This window comes from Podarcis vaucheri (assembly GCF_965113315.1).
Source record: "Podarcis vaucheri genome assembly, chromosome: 10".
In the NCBI taxonomy this organism is placed as follows: domain Eukaryota; kingdom Metazoa; phylum Chordata; class Lepidosauria; order Squamata; family Lacertidae; genus Podarcis; species Podarcis vaucheri.
Genome location: NC_138748.1, coordinates 49,348,099 through 49,369,402, shown reverse-complemented (window position 1 = coordinate 49,369,402; position 21,304 = coordinate 49,348,099). Strand labels below are relative to the sequence as shown.

Below are 21,304 nucleotides of genomic sequence, written 5' to 3'. Positions count from 1 at the left end.
TTTTGATCACATGCATTTGGGAGAATGGAAGAAAACTAGGTTGGTTGGCTTCCTTACACTGTATTATATTCTTTCATGTTGTGGAAGGCTTTCTTATACTATTTCTTACACCTTTCATAGCATAGTTGCAATTTTAAAATAAGTTTTTTTGAGATTTGAATATTGTGTGTTCAAAGATGTAATTTTTCTGCAAATTATGGCAGATAGTTCAGCTGTGGTACCCTTTTTCTGTTTCAGCAAATGTCTGATTTATTTCTGGCTGGTAATGCAGTGTGATCTCTTCAAAACATTGCAGTGATTAACTTGAAATTCTAGTTATGAAACTGTGTTGTAGCATGATCCTTAAAGTAGGTCATTGTGACGGGAGTAGTCCAAACAGGCTGCTGGTTGCTAGAGCAACGACCTATTTAAGAAGCCCTTTCTGTTGATTCATATTGAAACAATCCTTTAGAAATCATATAAGGAAATGAATTAAAAGCTAACACAGATGGAGAGAAATATTAAGGGTTTGTTATACTGGGTGTCTTTCTCTTCCCTACTCCCTTTCCCCAATCTGTTGGGGACTTTGAAGATTAAATTGTATATGTTCTGTTCTCAAGAGGTTCTCTTTCCATTTAGGCCTCCTTTGCACACATAGATTGATTATCATTTTTCTTAAAGCATGCATAGTATTGTTTCATTTAATTCTAACTTGATAAACTTACAAATTATTCAGTGTGTCTGTATATTGAGTTTTCATGCAAAGTACTTAGGCATTTTAAATAGAACAATGTAATTCTGATTATGTGCAAGGAAATAGTTGGATATATTATGCTAATAGCTTGCCTTTTCCTCTGGAAAAGTGAAAATGGCATTTTAACCTTAAAACAATTCTGAAAGAAGTAGCTGAGGCTGAGAGATTATATGTTTGCATCTGTAGTTAGTGAGGAGATTTGATTCTGGATTTCACACATCCAGACTCTAGTCATTGCAACTACACTGTAAGTGTATGCATGGATGTACACACAGAGTAACAAAAACGGATACATACGTATTTGAAAATCTTTGGTTGATCAGCAGAGGAATGCTTTGATCAGCTTTCAACGTAGCATTTGTCTACTCTGTAAAAGTTGAAAAGGTAGATGTGAGAGCCGGGTAGAAAATACTTCTAGAATCTCAGAAGGGATTGTCAGTAGTGGCAGCATCTTCCTTTCATCTGCATTAGGCGAACAGAAAAGCTAATAATGAGTTGTGTATTTTTTCTTTGCTTAGTTTTGCCCTCTAGATTCACAAACAAAGAACCAGTGTGATCTGAAGTTGAGAAATCAGATCAAGATGGAGTGGGGGATCAAATCCTTACAGCCAATAAGTTCACTTGTGGACCCTGGGCCAGTCACTGTCTCGCAGCCTACCTGTCTCACATGATTGTAGTGAGGATAATATGGAGGGAGGAACCAGTACCCTGCACATCTGCAAAACCTGCTCCTGTGTATTGGGGACCTTCTGGAGCAGATTTGGGGTGGGGGGGGGTGGGGAGGAGGAGAAGAGAGTCCTGTTGCATAAACAGATCTTTACTGGTACAGCATTAGATACAGCTGTCTGTGTGCTGCATCTTGAAGCATGTGCTTCTTGGAAGAAGAGGCAGGATATAAAAATTGCAAATGAATAATAAGTGCATGAAGAATATCAGTTGAGCTTGGGCAAATAATATTTTCCATAGCAGAAGATGTCTAAGAATTATGAATAGTAGCTTTCACCATTCAAAAATTAGGGCTTATAATGGAAGTTTGGGGGGCAAATGGGGCTGGGAATGAGAGTCTAGGATCCAGCAGCTATGGGCATCTCTGCCTCTGCTCTAGAAAAGAACCACTTTTTGAGGTTGGCACTGTTCATTTGAAATGAGGTAATTTTGATCAGACTTGGGTGATAATTTAAAACCGTTCTTTAAAATTGTTAATTTACATTTTAATAAATTCATATAGTTGGATGGTTGCTATACAGATTATAGGTCACTTTTGACACTTAAGACTGCATACAGACCATCACTGCTGTTGAATAAGAACAACTTCCTCTTCCACTTGACTGAAGTACCGTATTTTCCGCCCTATAGGGCGCACCGGCCGATAGGGCGCACCTAGTTTTCGGGGGGGGGGATAAAGAAATTTTTTTTCTTTGCCCGCCCCCCCCCAGGCTGGGGTGGGGGAAGCCCGAGCTTCCCCCAACCCCAGCCCCCAGAATAGGCTGCTATCCGCAAGCTTTGGGAGCCCAGCAGGAACTCCTGCAGGCTCTCCAGGCTTGCGGATATCTGCCCGAAGCCCGGGGTGCGCTGCTCAGAGCGCCCCAGGCTTCAGGATGCAGGCTGCTATCCGCAAGCCTAGGGAGCCCGGCGGGAACTCCCTCAGGCTCCCAAGGCTTGCGGATAGCTTCCTGAAGCCTGCATTCGTCCCATTGGACGCACACACATTTCCCCTTCATTTTTGGAGGGGGAAAAGTGCGTCCCATAGGGCGAAAAATACGGTACTATGTTTGGAAATAAGATGGGTGTTACATAAATATCTCCTATAGCTTCATCTCTGATTATATGGGCTAAGAGCACTCAGGTTATAATATCAGACTTGTAGTGTACATAATAGAAGTCCTCTAAAAATGAATTATTGAATTGTGGCTGTTCAACTGGTTGCCAGTCTGCTACTGGGCCCAAGTTCAAGGTGTTGCTATTATTATACAAAACCCTTAATAACTTGGGACCAGTTTACCTACGAGATTGCCTACTTGACTGCTTCAATCAGCGGAATTGGCACTAGTATAGGTGCCACAAAATACCCATTCCACATTTGTGAGAACTCAATTGTTTAGTGTGGCAGCACCTGCACCTTGGAACTCCCTCCTTATTGATATCTAGCAGGCATTTTCTTTGTATTCTTTTTGGCGCCTACTAAAAACATTCTTATTTAGGCAAGGCTACTGAGATGCTTAGAAATGCTGGTGTGAATTTTAATCTGTTTTAGTATTTTAATGTTTTGTTGTTTTAAAGAATTTTATTTATCTTTTTGTAAACCGTGGTGAGGTGTTTTTTGTTTTTGTTTTACAATCAAGCTGTTTATCACTTTTATGAAACAAACAAACAAACAAAAATACTGATTGCTAGAAAGAAAGCATTCCAGTTTGCAGTTTTCTCTCTCTTTGCCACTCAGCTGCATTTTTTTGGTCACAGTGAGGTTTTAATGCAATCCTTTAAAACAATAGTTGACATGTAAGTCTGTCTTAAATATCAGTGCACATCTGTGTTTCTGAAAAATGAGAAACATACCCATCAAACTATAGGAATATTGCAGAAGACCTGTAGGATTAAGCAAGGCAGGCAGTTGACTTAGTATTGCTATTCTATAATTACAATTGTTCTAAGTCTGATAATTCAATTTAATAAAGGAATTTAATTATGCAACAATGAACTATTAAACATTTCTAGGAATGCTACCATAAATATATGAGATAAACTAGAAAAAGCTTAAAGGTAAAGACTTATACATTTCTTAACAAAACTGCTGATCTCAGCCCCCTTCCCCTGGGGTTTGGCTATCTCATGCTTAATTGAAAGCAAAAAATAGGTTAGCAGCTTTTTGATGCTTAAATTAAAATTGTTTCAGGAGAAAAATGCATTTTAAAGTGTATATCTAAATTTATTCATTCTAGTTGACCCTGCTATTATAGCTCTACTTAAGCATTCTGTGTTGAACCAGACTCTGATCCCTAAAAATTAATGGTGTGATAAATCTGTTATCATTAAGGTGCCATAGGGCTCTTTGTTTTTGCTGCAAAAGACTAACTTGGCTAACGTTCTGGAATTTCTTACAGTGTAAGATCACTCTTGCGCCATTCAGGAAAATGAAGCTAACTGTATTAACATTTCAAGGTAAAGGACCCCTGACAGTTAAGTCCAGTTGTTAACGACTCTGGGGTTGCGGCGCTCATCTCGCTTTATTGGCCAAGGCAGCCAGCGTACAGTTTCTGGGTCATGTGGCCAGCATGACTAAGCCGCTTCTGGCGAAACCAGAGCAGCACACGGAAACACCGTTTACCTTCCCGCCAGAGCAGTACCTATTTATCTACTTGCACTTTGACGTGCTTTCAAACTGCTAGGTTGGCAGGAGCTGGGACCAAGCAACAGGAGTTCACCCCATCGCGGAGAATTGAACCACCGACCTTCCAGTCAGCAAGCCCTAGGCTCAGTGGTTTAACCCACAGCGCCACCCGCATGTATTAGGCACATTTAGCAGCACATAAAATTCAGTAGTTTCCCATAAATTGTTGTACCTGAAATATAATATAATATGAAATTAAAATTAATGTAGCAAAGTACCTGAATTTGCTTTGATGAAGAAAGCAAAAGTGTTTGACAGCTAATAGATTCTGTGGAAAACATTCTGTGCAAAACATTTAAATCCTGTCTGAGCTTAATCGTCTTAAGAGTTCCAAAAGTGTATATTGGTCCTGCTGTTATTCCATTACAGATATAACCAGAGTAATACATCTCTGAATTTGCTGACATCTTTGACATCCCCTGTAAACTGCTCTGTGATCCACAGATGGGCAATATTTAAATTTATTTAATAATAACAATAATCTTGACTATTGATTTGTTTGGCAAATCATCTACACAGTGAAACTATGCACTGAGAAGATGTGAGCAGTTGCGTGTTCCCCATCCTAGTGCCCATCTACTACATGCTGTTGGTCTGGAAATAATAATCTCTGACCATAAGATATGCTAGCCAAGACTGGTGTAGTGCAGCAGTATCTAGGGGGTACAAGGTTGGGGAAGGCTGCTAAAATGTGAGGTTTTATTATAATCCCAGTTTTTACACTATTAGAACATTAACATGAACCCTTGAATGTGGCATAATTGTGACAGTTGGGTCACAACTGTTCCTTCATGCAGAAAATCTTGTTAACTTCAGGGAGGCTTTTCAGAAAATAAATGTATTTTTTTTCTTATATCTTCCTTACAGGTTTTTGCTTCAGTGTCTTGAAGATTTGGATGCCAACTTACGAAAGTTAAATTCTCGTTTGTTTGTGATTCGAGGGCAGCCTGCAGATGTGTTTCCCAGGCTTTTTAAGGTAAAATCTGATGCTTTTCTCCAGTGCTGCTTCTGTGCAACTTCTATACATTTATCAAGTTGTTTCAACGTAACGTAACGTATTCACATTTGATTTGGAGAGCTCTTGAAGCACACAGGAACATGAACAGATCCAGCTACTCTGGATCAATGTTCTTTTATTTGAGTGCTATGGCAAAATTTGAAAAGCAGTACACACAACAAGTTCAGGTGTGTAACTTTTCTCAGATATATATAAAAATGTTGAAAATTAAAACTCTCTTCAAAAAATGTTTATTTTCATTGTGATGCAATACTGTCACAATACACTGTACACAAACATTAAGATGTTTGTAGCTACAAACAAAAAGCTACTTAGGGTATGTTTCGGTAACAGTTGTATCTGCTCATTCCTTTCTCTTTTGTTCTTCCTTCCTACAAAGCTGTCAAAAATTGGTAGATATTTTTCAAGTGAAACAAAGGTAGAGTGTGTGCAAACAGACTTATGAAAGAGGAAAGGCCTGCTTCCATATATTAATGATCCTGTTAATCTGGATTATGCATCTGATCAGTTAGTCTTTTCAGGCAGTGGCTGAAAAAGGTGAATATTAGGAATATAGTTGTCAAAGTACAGTGGTACCTTGGGTTACACTTCAGGTTACAGATGCTTCGGTTACAGACTCCGCTAGCCCAGAAATAGTACCTCGGGTTAAGAACTTTGCTTCAGGATGAGAACAGAAATTGTGCGGTGGTGGCTAAAGTGGTGCCTCAGGTTAAGAACAGTTTCAGGTTAAGAATGGACCTCCAGAACAAATTAAGTTCTTAACCCGAGGTACCACTGTACTCTTAAGGCCTTTGAGATTGCATTTGGGATATAGGTTCATTTTTCTGCCTGTGCTGTTACAGCTATAGCTTCCTGAGAGGAGGGAGCTATAGATACTATTTCAGTTTGCTTAAATCTTTCATGGCAGAACTCTTGGCTCACATATTCTGTGCAGCCAACTACAGTTTCAGAAATTCAGAATTTTTTTGGCTGTCCATATGCAGTTGGCCACTTGTGTTTTTGGTTTGACTGTATTAATGTTCATATGTTATCCCTATTTCTCCATGTTCTGAAACAACTATCCTTTTAACCCTTTTTCAAAACTGCAGGAATGGAACATTTCAAAACTTTCTATTGAGTATGACTCTGAGCCATTTGGGAAGGAGAGAGATGCAGCAATTAAGAAGTTGGCTAGTGAAGCAGGAGTGGAAGTCATTGTACGAATTTCACATACTTTATATGACCTAGATAAGTAAGTTAATAGTTTTGTGAATTTAAAATGAGAAAGATAAGCTTCCTGGTAACATAATATGCAATATATATAAGTTTTAGCAATAATGTGAAAAAAATTTATTACCATATTTTCCATGAATATTTTCCTATTTATGAATGTATTGCTTCATAAATATTGTCACATAATGATTTGGTACCATACCAGTCAAATTTGGCAGTTTACTTACCAGTGTTTTCAGTGTTCTGTTTATTTTTCACATCTTGGAATACTCAGTATTCACAAAATAATAATAATAATTTCCAGGTGGGGAGGAAAAAAAGCTGCCCCAAAAGCTGCCCTTTGAAAGCAGTGCATGGACACCAATCTTCTCTCTTTTGCGAAGCACTCCCAGGCATCGCTCCTCCCTCCTGTTTGAGCCCTAAGTCTCAATCACCTGATAGGGAGAGGAGCAAAGAAGGTACTTTTTGGGAAACCTCAGCTGCTGGGGGCGAGAAAACCCTTGGACTCTGCACTTTCACCAGTCAGCTGACCTCATGAGAGGCATCAGCTGATGAATAGGTGGGCATAGTCTGGTGAAAAAGGCATTGCAGGCCAAAATTGGCTCTTCATTCCAGATGAAAACTGCAGTGTATGGCTTTCACTAGTTTTCCTGTCACCTTTTTATAAATATTTCTGGTCTAAATTATTTCTATCATTAATTCATAGGTTAGTTGTTTGCCTGGATGTTAATGCTTACACTTGCAGTCTAATACAACTACAGTAGTTGTCTCTTTAGGCCTTTCTGTGGACATTTGATAAAGGAATTTAAGCTCTGTAATTGCAATATAACGTGACTGTTATTTGTAGATATAAGAGAATTCATGTCAAGGGTAAGAAAAATATGCAGTTTCCTACAGTGTTTTGTAACAACATTACCTTAAGTTAAAATTTTCTTCCATGTTTTTAGGATTATAGAATTAAATGGAGGACAGCCACCCCTTACCTATAAGAGATTCCAGACTTTAATAAGTAGAATGGAGCCATTGGAGATGCCTGTAGAAACTATTACTGCAGAAGTAATGTCAAAGTGTACCACTCCAGTTTCTGATGACCATGATGAAAAATATGGTGTTCCATCTTTGGAAGAACTAGGTAATCCAAGAAACTTCATTAATATTCTTCCCACACTACAAAAATAAATGCCAGTATTTTTAATGGCCCTTCTGTTGTACTGTCTGTGTTTAATCGTAGAAAATTGACAATCAGGGCTGCACACAAAAAGTCTGTCCCTGGTTTTCCCTCAGCCTGTGACCAAAGGGATTATAAATCCCTGACACTGTAGGATACAATAGCTGACTTGAAGAAGAATAATGAGCAAATGCTGTTGGTTAGTTAGTATCACATGTTGATAGAAATATCCTTAAATTAATTCACAGTTTGAATGTCAAGAGAAGCATTTTTCCGAATACAGTACACTTAATTTATTCTCCCAGTACCATATTCAAGGTGGAGTGTCTAAAGCTAGTAACTTTTACAAGAAGAATTAATAATCTCTCTTCAGATGACAGTAACACTTTATTGACTTACAACCATTGACTTAAGAAAACTTTGATTATAACAGAAAATAGACTGGGTTTGTTTGACAAGAAATCTCTAGTATTAAGACTTTGTAGGGGATCACATACCTTTTATTTTAGTTAATTACAAACATTTGGTCAAAGGATATAAATCTAGATGCATGGGCATCAGAGACCAATTATAAATTCTGTATTCAGCAATCTCAGAATTGAGGTGGAAGGGATCCTGAGGGTCATCTAGGCCAACCCACTACTATGCAGTGCATCCATAACAGATGGCCATCCAACCTCTGCTTAAAAACCTCCAGGGAAAGAGAGTCCACCACCTTCCAAGGGAGTCTGTTCCACTGTTGAACAGCTCTTAGTACTACTACTACTACTTTTATTAATGCTATATCATATGGATATAAGCATTTTCTCCCATAGCAGGGTTACTTCTGAGATGATGAATGTAAAAATACTGTTATGAATCACCTTCCACATCCCTCTTAAGGAGATGTACAGAATATAATAAACAGCTAAAACAATTAAAAATAACAAGAAAATGTGTTTAAAAAGAAACCTAGTCAAAATACGTGAAGTTGATTGCTATCGTTTATCCTTAAAAATTCTAAGGGAAGCTGTTTTATTACTAAATGAAAACAGCTCTCTGTTGTTCACTTGCTAGACATTATTGCATTACAGCAAACGTTTCAGACACAGCAAGAACAATTTGGGCTGTGTTCAGTGGTGCCCTTCTATTTTCAGAAGCCCATTTCATCCGACAGAGACCTCTAATAGTGGTGGTGGTGGTGGGGTGATTTTTGTAGATTTCTGCACCCTGTAAACCAGCTTTGGAGAGTTAAGAGACCCTTGGGGGTAGTGTGTTGAAAAACAGCTGAAGGGAAATGGGGAATCACCTTCTTTCCCCACATCAGCAGAGACCTGTGGTATTCAGAGAGTACAGTCCTACCTTGGCTGACAAATGCCTTGCGACTCGAACATTTTGGCTTCCAAACGCCGCAAACCTGGAAGTGAGTGTTCTGGTTTGCGAACGTTCTTTGGAACCCGAAATGTCTGACATGGTTTCCGATTGGCTGCAGGAGCTTCCTGCAGCCAATCAGAAGCTGTGCCTTGGTTTCCAAACATTTTAGAAGTCAAATGGACTTCCGTAACAGATTCCATTCGACTTCCGAGGTACCACTATATCTGCAAATGAAGGAATCATTCCATATGTTGAAGGGTATTTATGGATATAGCTACTTGTCTGTTAATTAGGAAATTAAATAAATGATCTTTATTAATTTGGTGGGTAAATATATAGCACTTTTGAAGCCATGCACATCTTTGGAATCTTTTTGGAACCTAGAAGCTTGTAGTATTTGGATATTTCCCCCTCTGTTCCTTGATTCTTAGCATTGACATGCTAGCAAACAATTTCTCACTTGGGAAAATGACATTCTTGACAAAATTGTTTGGCTGCTATATTTATAATTATTTTATCTTGCAGGTTTTGATACGGATGGATTGCCTTCTGCTGTTTGGCCAGGTGGAGAAACAGAAGCTCTTACAAGATTGGAAAGACATTTGGAAAGAAAGGTACATTCACTAGTCTTAACAGACATCAGTTAATCGTGGTTTATTACCTTGTACAGAGGTAAAAAGGTACTGACTAGCATCTGAGGATTTCTATGCTACCTTTCAAAGCACACCACGTGCCATGAAGGCTAAAGTTTGGTACAAAAACTTCTTAAAATAACATCAAATATTAAATACTAAAACACAAAGAGCAGCACAGAACAAAGTAGGCCAACAGACAAACAATTTAAATTGTACCCACCATTTCCCAGAAAGATGAACTGAAATAAAAAGCTCTTTTACACCTACCTAAAAAGCAGATGGAGAGGAGTGAAATGTATGTCCCTTGTAGAGGTGATCTTCCAAATATTCTTGTTAACTCTTCTAAAGAAAAATAATTCAGCTACTTGTTTATGCCTTTATTAACTGGCTCAAGCTTATGGCCCTTGAGGGAGGAGTCAGTATTGTATTGTCGCTGTATTTTCACATAGAGTTCACCTTTTCTCAGTACCTTTTGATTGAAGAGCAATTGTTGCTTCTATAATTCACAGGTAAACAAACTGAAGCTGGTAAACGTCAGTGGTTCCAAATTCTGAAATCTAGGTGTGCCGTTAGCTGTTCCCAAGTTTCCTTATTTTAAAAAGTGATAATAAGGGAAAAAACCTGAATGAAAAATGTACATAACCTTTTCATTTTCCTTAAGGCTTGGGTAGCGAACTTTGAACGACCACGAATGAATGCAAATTCTCTTCTTGCAAGTCCCACGGGACTTAGTCCTTACCTACGATTTGGCTGTTTGTCCTGCCGCCTGTTTTACTTCAAGTTAACAGACTTATACAAAAAGGTATGAACCAGCCAACTTGAACTGTCAAATACTCATTTAATAATAAAATAAAACTTTCGTTTTTAAAAAAATGAATAATTTATTGTGCTATCATTTCAGGTAAAAAAGAACAGCTCTCCTCCTCTTTCTCTCTATGGCCAGCTGTTGTGGCGTGAATTCTTCTACACAGCAGCCACTAATAATCCACGCTTTGATAAAATGGAAGGCAATCCCATATGTGTGCAGATTCCATGGGACAGGAATCCTGAGGCTTTGGCAAAATGGGCAGAGGGCAGGACAGGATTCCCTTGGATTGATGCTATTATGACCCAGCTACGTCAGGAAGGCTGGATCCACCACTTGGCCAGGCATGCTGTAGCATGCTTCTTGACTCGAGGCGATCTGTGGATTAGTTGGGAAGAAGGGATGAAGGTACACTTCCTTGTTCCTTAATTGATGATGATTTTTCTTTAGTATTGGCATTTTAAGATTTCAGTTTGATATTTTAGTTATGCAGATATTTCTAAATTTCAGGCAGCTTTTGCTACACAACCTATTTATACAGAATATGTTGTATCTAGTGCTGCATCGTTGGTTTTTCTGTTCATCAAGTTATATATATTAGGCATAGTATTAGGCCATGGTATTTGTCTCATCCTTTGAATAAATACTCTGAGAAGGCAGTCCTAAACACACGTACTAGGAAGTAAATCCCACTGATGATGGAATTTACTTTTGAGAAAACATGCTTAGGATTATACTGTAACGGTAGATATTGCTATGGCTTTAAAGTGGAATTTATAGTCCCTTAAAAAATAGTGAATGCTATGTGCTACTTGTTATATAACTTAAGCAAGGCTAGCTAAATAGCATCATCTAGTGGAGAACAGGCATTATTACATGCCATGCTCAAAGCTTCCTATGTGAATTTTCCTTTTCTTTACACTGCTCCCTACCTCAAACACAAATGCACAGCTCTAAAGCTGTTGAGAATAATACCATGAACATCTGATCCTGTGGACTGTCTTCATAGCTGCAACAATATGAGCAGTTGCTTGGCCCAGTGCTTCTAAATCAAGTTAAGACACTAGCGAAGGGGCAGCATCTCCCACTACTGCCTTGCTTTCAAAGAACTGAACAAACCTATTATGTTCACATTTGTTCAGTACAGTACGTATCTTATATTTAAGCCAGGTGAGCAGGCAGCAGTGTCCAGGCCAGCAGAACAGCCTAGGATCCCTTAGATCTCCTTTTGCAATGATGCCCATCTTAAGATCTCCTTAGTTTTGTTTCTCATTTTTAGTCTAAGTTTATGTATATGAGCCACTTTGTGCTTCTGGTGCAGATGAACTCACCTAGATAAAATTATTACTGCTGATTAAGCACAGTTTGGAATTCTGTTGGGCTCTGCTGTGTGTATCCTCATATGCCTTGCCTCAACAGGGATTTGGAACAAGAATTTACAGTATACGTTCCTCTGCATTATGTCAAGAGTAGGAGTTTTATGTAACTCGTCATAGTCATTTTAGCAGCCATGACTCTGATGGCTTTGTCTTAATGCTTCAAAACTGTACAGCATTGAAAAAGTATTTCTGAAAAACTGTTTGGGCTAACAAAGTGTTTGTTTTAAAGGTATTTGAAGAATTGCTCCTGGATGCTGACTGGAGTGTGAATGCAGGAAGTTGGATGTGGCTGTCCTGTAGCTCCTTCTTCCAGCAATTTTTCCATTGCTATTGCCCTGTGGGCTTTGGCAGAAGAACTGACCCTAATGGGGACTATATCAGGTTAAGTATCATTGCCAATTATTAGAAAAATTAAAGGGTTAAACAAGCTGTTCCATAAAGGACTCTTACTTAAACTTTTTCTTCTTTTCTTTATAAGACGCTATCTGCCTGTACTCAGAGGGTTTCCTGCAAAGTACATCTATGATCCTTGGAATGCGCCCGAGGGTGTCCAGAAGGTTGCAAAATGTGTAATAGGAGTGAATTACCCTAAACCAATGGTAAATCATGCTGAGGCAAGTCGCTTGAATATTGAAAGGATGAAACAAATCTACCAGCAACTATCACGATACAGAGGATTAGGTATGGTAAAATGTCTTGATTTAGAGAAGTTCACTTCTTTCTGTACTTGACTGCTTCTCTATATAGCCAAAGGGCCCAGGCATAATGAGTGTAACTAGGTGATTGAAAGGATTGACAAATGAAAGACTGTTTCTCTTGTGCATTTCATTCATGGCAACTGTTTTATGTTGAACTGTTGTGTTAAATTTTGTGAACCACTCTATAAAGGGTTTATCCATCTAAGGTATACTCTGAGTAGACCCATTGAAATCAATGGAATTACATAACTCAAATCAATTGATTTGGTGAGAGTACTCTGAGGATGACTTGACCGGATGCATATCGGAATTTTGCAATGATCCATTGGATTAGATTTTTTGAAAACATGGAGTTAGATCCATTTGTTAGTCATAGTAAGTGTCTAACTTTAGTTGGATACAGCTCATTGCATTCTTCTGTCTAGAAAGAGAAAATGAACATCCATATGAAATGAGAATTTGCTGCTTTTACATACTTTGCAGATACGGATCTTGGTGCTGCCTTTGCGCCCCCCGCCCCCCCTTCCTGCATTTAAAAAATCTTTGTATTCGAATTCAGACTATGTTCTCATGCCTGGATGTACATTCATAAATTTAACAATACTGCCAATCCTTGTAATTTTCTTCTATGATCTGTTTCTTGGAGGACCTAATTTTCGTTTTGGATGAAATACAGAAAGGCCACCAGCAGAATTGGAAAATATAGTGACTAAACAAAAGTGTATGTTCTTCATTCTGATGCTAATGTATTTTGTTTTGATTAGGTCTGCTTGCATCAGTGCCTTCTAATGGGAATGGGAATGGAAATAGTGGCCTAATGGGATATTCACCAGGGGAAACCCTTCCTAGTTGTACCAATGCCAGTGGTAAGTTCTACCTATTCTTAATAAAAGTAGGCTGGGAAATAGAGAGCAGTAAAATCTACTTAAGACTCCAGTGACATTGTATTGTTTAGCAAATCTATCTTATCAACTTTCCAAAATTAGAACTTCAACAGCATATGGTCATTATTATTTATAATCACTCAGTTAATAGGTAAAGTGGACATCTACACACAGACTACAGATGGGATAGGGTTTAATTCACTCCACAGCTTTTGAGGGAGCATCATGCCTCTTATCTCAACACCTGGACTGGAACACAATTAGCCAATAGTCAATTACTGCATTTTCCACAAATAAATGCATACTGAAGGCAGTTTAAATAAGTAGTTTCCAATAAAATAAAGTACATAACCATAAAAGGTTAAAAGAACTCCAACACAACACTAACAGTCTAAAAAAAACTAGCAAGGAAAAATGTTTTCATTTTATTTGTACAGCATCCATTCTACTGATACCCAGTTGCAGGTAGAGGTCCTTTCCACTACTAAAGGGGAACTATTCAACTTTCTTAGTGTTTACATCTGAGTATGTAATATGTATATATTAATATTGATAGGATATGTATTAATAATATAAAATTCAGTTGTGATGACTAAATATTTAATAGTTCTTTTCAAAATAATATGCAGTTGTAGTTCTACAATACAGTATTTAGAAATCGGGATTAAGGCCTTTTCTATCTTGGTTACTTTGAACCAAGAAGAAAGTACTTGCAAGTCATTGTTTGCATGTACTAAGATTCCTGTCCAAGTTCAGTTAACATGCGAAAGTAGAGATTGCAGATAGATTTGGTTAAGAAAATGGGCTATGTAACTAGCACACAAATACACATAAGCAGCTCAGGCAGTTTAGTATTTCACATGCTGAAGAAGTTCTCATAGCTTTCAGATTATAATCTTTAAAACCAAAGAAAAATAGTTTGGAGGACTGACCAGAAAGTCTAATTTCTTGAATGGCAAAGGAATAAATGCTTCCTTCAGGCAGGATCATAAATGAATTGATAGTCTAGCCAGAAATTAATTTTATTGTGACTGTGGAAGTGTCTGCATTGCACTGGGACAGAGATACCATTAAAACAAATTAACTATTGATAGGAAGCCTATACCTTCCCAGAAATTAGTAGAGCTAACCATGCAGATTTGTGTTCTTCCAGGATCTCAAATGGGAGCAAATGAAGCCCATTCAGGAAGTGTTCAAACATGCACGTTAGGAGAATCTCATACAGGAACTAGTGGAATTCAGCAGCAAGGTAAGACAACATTGCTTCAGTTTTGCATTAAATTCCTCAGAAGTCTTACTTATTCCAATACTTTGGATTATACCAGTTGAACAGGGGGAATGAGGCATTTCCTGCCATGCTGCCTGTAATTATGTGCACCTTGTCTCTATAGGACAGGTTCCTTTTAAACCTTCTTTAAGTGAATGTATCTGAGCAAAAATATCTGGCCCTCTCCAAGAGGAACCAAAATAAAGTTAAGAGAACTTCATGCTGAAGCATAAGAGTTTGTAAATCAAAGAAAAGTTTTTCTCCCACTCACCCCTACAAAGTTTCAGATGCTTTTAGTACCAATTCCCCGGCTACCCTCTGTGTAAGTGTGTTATTGAGGACCAAGGTGCAAGAGGAAGAATTCTAGAAAATAAATGGGACTTCCTCAAGTGGGATTTGCATTGCATTGCCAGCAATCATACAGGTTGTCATTTAGAGAGAGCTAAGTATGCCTGAATAATTAAGCACTGAAATCTCACTGGCTTTAGAGAAAGTGAGATAGTTCTGTCAGTATTTATCCACCCATATGCTGGAGTTCTACCATTTTCAGCTATGCAAGTTAACCACAGATCCCAGCTGGAAAGGTGGAGAAGGAAGTAAAGCAGGAACACATGGGATTTCAAAATTTTAGCCTCTTAGGTATGCACACAGCCAAAAGCTGTTCCTTAGGGCCAAGGACATGGGCTGCAACATGACCTGCAACAAGACTAATCTTTAGATTTCCCTATGTCATGGATAGGCAAACTCAGGCCTGGGGGCCGGATCCGGCCCAAATGCCTTCTAAATCCGGCCCATGGACAGTCCAGGAATCAGTGTGTTTTTACATGAGTAGAATGTCTGCTTTTATTTAAAATGCATCTCTGGGTTATTTGTGGGGCATAGGAATTTCTTCACACACACCCCCAAATATAGTCCGGCCCCCTCCAAGGTCTGAGTGATAGCGGACCGGCCCCCAGCTGAAAAAGTTTGCTGACCCCTGCACTATGTATTCACCAAGCCTAGACAAGTACCTTTTAAGATTTATGTAGCTTACAAAATTGACAGCCCAGTTGGAGGCACTTACATTAAAATGTATTATAATTGTATGAAGAATTTCTAGAACTTTGATCAGAAATATTTATTGCAGATCTTTTACACATTTCAAAAATATTTTAATGTGTTTTTAGCAGGTTACCCTCAAGGGAGTGGTATTTTGCATTACGCTCATGGGGAAGGCCAGAAAACACACTTAATTCAGCAAGGTAAGTTCTATAAACATGTGTGATGGCATTATCTGAAACTCAAATAGATTCTTAAAGTTAAAGTAGGTCTTTGGTTTCAATTTGCAGGAAGAGCATCTCTTGTTGCTGGAGTGTGCACTGGGAAACGTCCAAATCCAGAAGAGGAAACTCAGAGCATTGGTCCCAAAGTCCAGCGACAAAGCAGTAATTAATTGGGTAAAAATAAGAACTCTGAGGAAGATATTAATGATGTCAGAAGGAAAAACTAAACATGCCTCCTGAATGGTTAAGAACATAGCTTCCATTAGAGGAGTGGACCAAATATCATTGAACCTAACATCCTGCGTGGCAGTGGCCAAGAGTCCTGACATTCAGTTTATGCTTTTAGCAGTTGCATGGGACTACTATATGACTTGTATTGCCAGTTCTGCTCCATTTAGCCTAACTTGCCCTCACCCCTTAAAACTGTACATTAGCTTTGTCTATTTTTTGAGCTTGCTGAGTGATGATAACCATCCACTTCAGTCATCAGGTATTTGTGTAACTTTCTTTGAGCAGGGAAAGGGAACGATTTTGTTTTATTTGACTCCACTCATTCTTATGCTCTTATGCATAGTTTTTGTACTGAGAAAGTGGAAGTTTCCTTTCATTTATTACCATTACATTATACAGTTGTCCATCCTGCAACTTGTTTTTTTCCTCCCTAAGCTGCAGCAGGTCTAAGATACTGTCCTGTTGGCAGCTTCGAATCTGCACCCCTATAAATATTCATGTTCTGCTCTCCCCCTTTAGAGATAATATCCAAATGCATACCCAGTGTAAACACTGCACATAGATTTATCTAGGTTGGTTGCAGTATTTTTCTGTAGTTCTTGCACGTCTTTATGTTGCTGCAAATGTGCATCAGTAGGCCTATGAAGTGTGCGTTTAGAATAAGTAGCCATGCCTGCTCTGAAGCATATTTTGTACTGAAGCAGTTACTCTGTTCTAGCCTGTTTAGAATAGCTGGGGCCATGTGTTTTCTTCTGCAGCTGTAGAGCAGGATTTGGAGCAGTTAACAGAAAATTATTCTGCACAACAAATTACTTAAACGTCCACATAGTTGGGAAATCTCACCTATCTTGCTATGACGACCATACCAAAAAACCTAAATATTCATATAACTGCTGAGTATTATCAGCTGACATAGAAGGGTTGAACAGTTTATTTTACTGTATTTTTCTCTGTATGCCTGAAATATTTATTGTAAGTATGAAGAATTGCTCCAGCAATTACGTTTTGATGTGTCACCTCAGTTCTGAGTTTTGTTTAAAATATTGTGGCATTGTGATCTGAAATATGCCATTATGGATAAACATATTGTCAGACTTCACTTAACATTGTGCTTCCATCAAATTCAATCCATTTTGCCACTCTACACACTCCTTTGCCTCAATCGGCAGCTTCTTGACTAATTTACAAGATGTAAAAACAGCCATCTATTTGCCCTGCACTATTTATATTCTGTTCAAGTTTTATTGACTCCCTCCTTTATTTTACACTTTGAGGTACACCAAAGGTTGTAGGGCTATACCTCAGGGGGAGAGGTCCTAAGTTCCATCTGGTATCTCCAGGTAGAGCTAGGAGAGAAACTGTGAAAAGCGGCTGCCAGTCTGTAAGCAATAGTGAGCAAGATGACCAAGTGCTCCAAGTATAAGGCAGCTTTCAGTGTTCCTAAGATCTAGACTTATAGGTCAAGCTCTTATGGCTAATTTTGTCATATTATCTCTCCAATAGGCCTCTAGAAAGACTTTACTTTTGTGAGTTACTGAAAGTTTAACATAGCATTGTGTGGATCATGTAAAATTTGGTAGCTTACACAAGTACTGAAGATTGGGAAAAAGACCAGTCTGCTCTTCTTAAAAACACAAATAATGCATTCTGTAGCTGCCCATTATATTTGGAAATATTTTTTACCTACTCAGTTTTCACAGCAAATATTTGGCTGCATTCCATCACACACTTCCCTGGGAGTATGCCCAGTTCAACTCAGGGGGGCTTATTTCTGAGAAGACATGCATGCAATTTCATTGTTAGTTTGCAATGCATGTGTGTCTATGGACAGTTGTCTTTTGCCTCTTTTTCTTACCTGTTATTTTTTGACAGGGCTGTTTACAATATAAAACACAAAAATATATAGCATAATAATGATAAACATAAATAATAATAATAATAATAATAATAATAATAATAATAATAATACACATAATTACACACACACACCCCTTTAAAAGGCCACAGATCATTTAATTAGCCAAAGGCTTGGGAGAAGAGGAATGTTTTTGCTTGGAGCCTAAAGATATGTAACAAAAAAAGGGCCAGGGAAGCCTCCCTCGGGAGAGCATTTGACAAGTGGGGAGCCACCTCATAAAGGGCTCATTCTTGTGTTGCCACCTCCAGACCTCTTGTGTAGGAGGCAGATGAAGAAGGGCCTCAGGTGATTACTGCAGGGTCTGAGTCAGGTCATACGGGGAGAGGCAGTCCTTGAGACATTGTAGTCTTGAGCCGTTTACGACTATAGGTCAGAACCAGCACTTTGAATTGGGCCCAGAAACTAATTGACAGCCACTGCAGTCGGGCCAAGGCTGGTGTTATATGCTCAAACCATCTTGTCCTCGTGAACAATTCTGGGCCTAAACCGCGATTGAAATGGATCTAGAAAATTTGTTTCCTCCAAGAGTGCCTAGATCTGGTCTGCGACTGCTCATTCAATAACCTTGCCCAAGAAGGGGAGGTTGGTAACTACTGAGCAGTAATGACTTAGATTACTTGAGTGGTTTTACCACTGCCTCCTTCAAGCCGTCAGGGACCACTCCCTCTCACAAGGAGGCATTAATCACCTCCCTTGCACAGCAAGCTCTCCCATCTCTGCTAGTTTTTATCAGCCAAGAGGGGCAAGGGTCCAGAACACAAGTGGTCACCCTGACTGATCCAAGCACCTTGCCCACAATTCATTGAACATAACAGGATCAGACAGTGCTCTGGTCATCACTTACTTGTGTTCTGAAATTCCCAAATCACCATTCTTTTTTGTTTGGACTTCCACTGCTAGCAAGAAGCTACACATTGTACTCTTATGGCACCTTACATGCAGCACAACTTATGCAAGTGATGAGCCAGTCATTAAATTAAATTATGAACAGACAATGTATGCAGAAAATGTGATTCATTACATATAAAAACATATTAATAAATATTAAAATGTATGCAAGGTATGGTAACAAATTTCAGAAAGCGAAAACATATAATATTTATTGAGAATTAATTCCTAATGGACTGATTCATTTTTGTCTTGCAGCTTTGCTGAAAGAGAAGGATCCACACCCTAAAATTTCAGGGCAAAATTATTTCACTTCATATTGGAATTAAATGTTTTTGTGAGAGTACTTGTATTAAAATGTGCATTTTCATGCATTTATTTTCACACAGTCTGAACGGTTGTAAACAAGTATGTTTTTTAATGCATTGTTTCTAACTGGTATTTCTATGGTTTTTAAACTTTTAATGACTTACAAAGGGGAAATAGAGATTTGTAAATAAAGCATTTGGTGATGAATTTGGTAACTTACTGTAAATATAAACATTCATGATTAGTGATAGACTCATCAATATATTTTTGATATTTCATGTATGGCTTTCAGAAAAGGCTTTAATTGGATGGATATAAAACGGAAAGTGTCCAGACAATGATGACCTTGATCATTTTTAGATTTAATATTTTTAGATTCGGGGCAGGATTTTTGACCCCTTTATGAACCAAACTGTCTTTTCAAAATGGTCAACTCTTATATGTCTGTGTATAAAATATGATAGAGATGTTACTCTATGAAAATACAGCTGTATATAAGTCTCATATGCCAATATATGAAGTTGTCATGTCTGATGTTTTGTCCTTGTATTTCCCACTGCCTTGTTCAATCACAGTGAGGATGCCCTTGTTAATAAAAATGTATATACAGGTTGTTTCATTTAAGTCTTGTTTTTGAGCAGATTTTGTATTGGTTTTTAAGAAGTGCTAGCATGCAAGTTTTGAATTGCTTATACCTTGTGTTTATAGAATTTTATAGCTTCAAATAGCATTTGAAGAGTTTAATGACCCTTACTAGCTATTGTCCTAAGCACCCACAGCCAAGGAAGGCACATATCTGATAGCTAATCCTTTACTGACAAAAATGTGTACTTAAAGCAACTCTTACAGTGCTCCAGAAGTCCAGTTACTGAACTTAAGTATGGAACATGTTTACTTCTGATATTTTGCCTCTTATCAGGGTAGTAGTTCCTGTTATTCCTTTCACAATGAGTCCCTCTGCATTGCTTTTCTGCATTCAGCTGAAAGCAGGTTTCTCCCTAGTTCCATATGGCATTTGTGGCAATGCTATCTTCTACATTGCTATCCTGCAGTGCCAGTACTTGCTCTGGTTTTTAGTAGTAAATATGTGCTTTAGCATACAAAGAATTTAAACAGGATATAAAAAGAAAAGGGCAAACATTGCCTGTTTAATTCCTGGGATCAGGTAACATATTACAGGAAATAGCTGATTTTTTGAATTTAACTGTGAGCAAGCATCATAGAAAAGTGGAGATTTTCTCTGTCACCAACTGCTTCACAGTTCCACTCTGCCATGCAAGGTGAGTTAATACCACTTTCCCAGTTCCCACATGAGAGGTTAGCACTGCAATTGCAATTAAAGTTAGAAAAAACACTGCAGCCCAGGTCTTGAAACATGAAGGACTCCCAGGAAAACACTTGAATGCAGTAGTTTTTGCAACCATTTTGTCTGGATTTCCCAGAAAACTAGAATAAACTACTTAAACACCAGTTCTAGAGAAATGGTTCATATGAAAGCATTCTTTATGGTTTATTACTATCCATATAAATCTTTAGGAATAATAAAAATCCAGTGAATTTATTTGTTAATCTGAATGGTGAAAGTAATCAAGCTTTTGCAGAGTTCTTTTTTATAAAATAAAACCTCTATTATTGTCAAATTGACCTATAGAGGGTGCTCCAAGAGCTCAAGTATGATTTCTTCTTCTTCACCTCATACATCTCTGGGATAGCCAGCACTTTTGTAAACAGTATACAAACAATATGCCCAGCCAGTGCTCCATAATCTAGATTCAGAGAGTAACATCAGTTCATCTCTTGTGAAGAGCGAAGGCGTGCATCTGATGGTCAATAGCTACCTTTCTGAAGGGAATGTGAAAGCCTGCTTTCATCTTTAATATAAACAAGAATGAGTGCCACAGAAGGAAACACTTTATTTCTGAGAACCGCAAGTGCCCCCCATCTGTCTTGCAGTGTGGGGAAGTGCTTTTTAAACCATTCTTAAATTGTAAGCCAGAAAGTGTTTTCTGTTCTGCACGGTAGTAGTTTATTCTACTAAAAGGGCACTTGTGCATCCCTATAAGTATTTGCAGTTGGATCAACACTTACATCCCAGACCTGCTAACTGGATAGAGAGTTGGTGCTTTTTGTTACGACCTGGAGAGAAATCCCTTATT

General features: G+C 38.3%; 1 protein-coding gene across 4 annotated transcripts in view; it reads left to right on the top strand.

Moving 5' to 3' along the window:
• Positions 1-19,772, top strand: part of CRY1 (cryptochrome circadian regulator 1) — a 31,464-nt gene extending 11,692 nt beyond the window's left edge. The window contains exons 2-14 of one of the 4 annotated variants that reach the window (XM_082241185.1): positions 4,989-5,097; positions 6,228-6,370; positions 7,299-7,483; positions 9,398-9,486; positions 10,169-10,309; positions 10,409-10,720; positions 11,921-12,072; positions 12,170-12,372; positions 13,154-13,255; positions 14,427-14,522; positions 15,710-15,781; positions 15,869-15,976; positions 19,098-19,772. In XM_082241185.1, the coding sequence (XP_082097311.1) occupies positions 4,989-5,097; positions 6,228-6,370; positions 7,299-7,483; positions 9,398-9,486; positions 10,169-10,309; positions 10,409-10,720; positions 11,921-12,072; positions 12,170-12,372; positions 13,154-13,255; positions 14,427-14,522; positions 15,710-15,781; positions 15,869-15,972 (1,708 nt within the window). In that variant the 3' untranslated portion in view covers positions 15,973-15,976; positions 19,098-19,772. Of the gene's footprint in view, positions 1-4,988; positions 5,098-6,227; positions 6,371-7,298; positions 7,484-9,397; positions 9,487-10,168; positions 10,310-10,408; positions 10,721-11,920; positions 12,073-12,169; positions 12,373-13,153; positions 13,256-14,426; positions 14,523-15,706; positions 15,782-15,868; positions 15,977-19,097 lie in introns of all 4 variants that reach the window. The other 3 variants (XM_082241184.1, XM_082241187.1, XM_082241186.1) reach the window with 3 other exon arrangements.
• Positions 19,773-21,304: the final 1,532 nt, after the last annotated feature.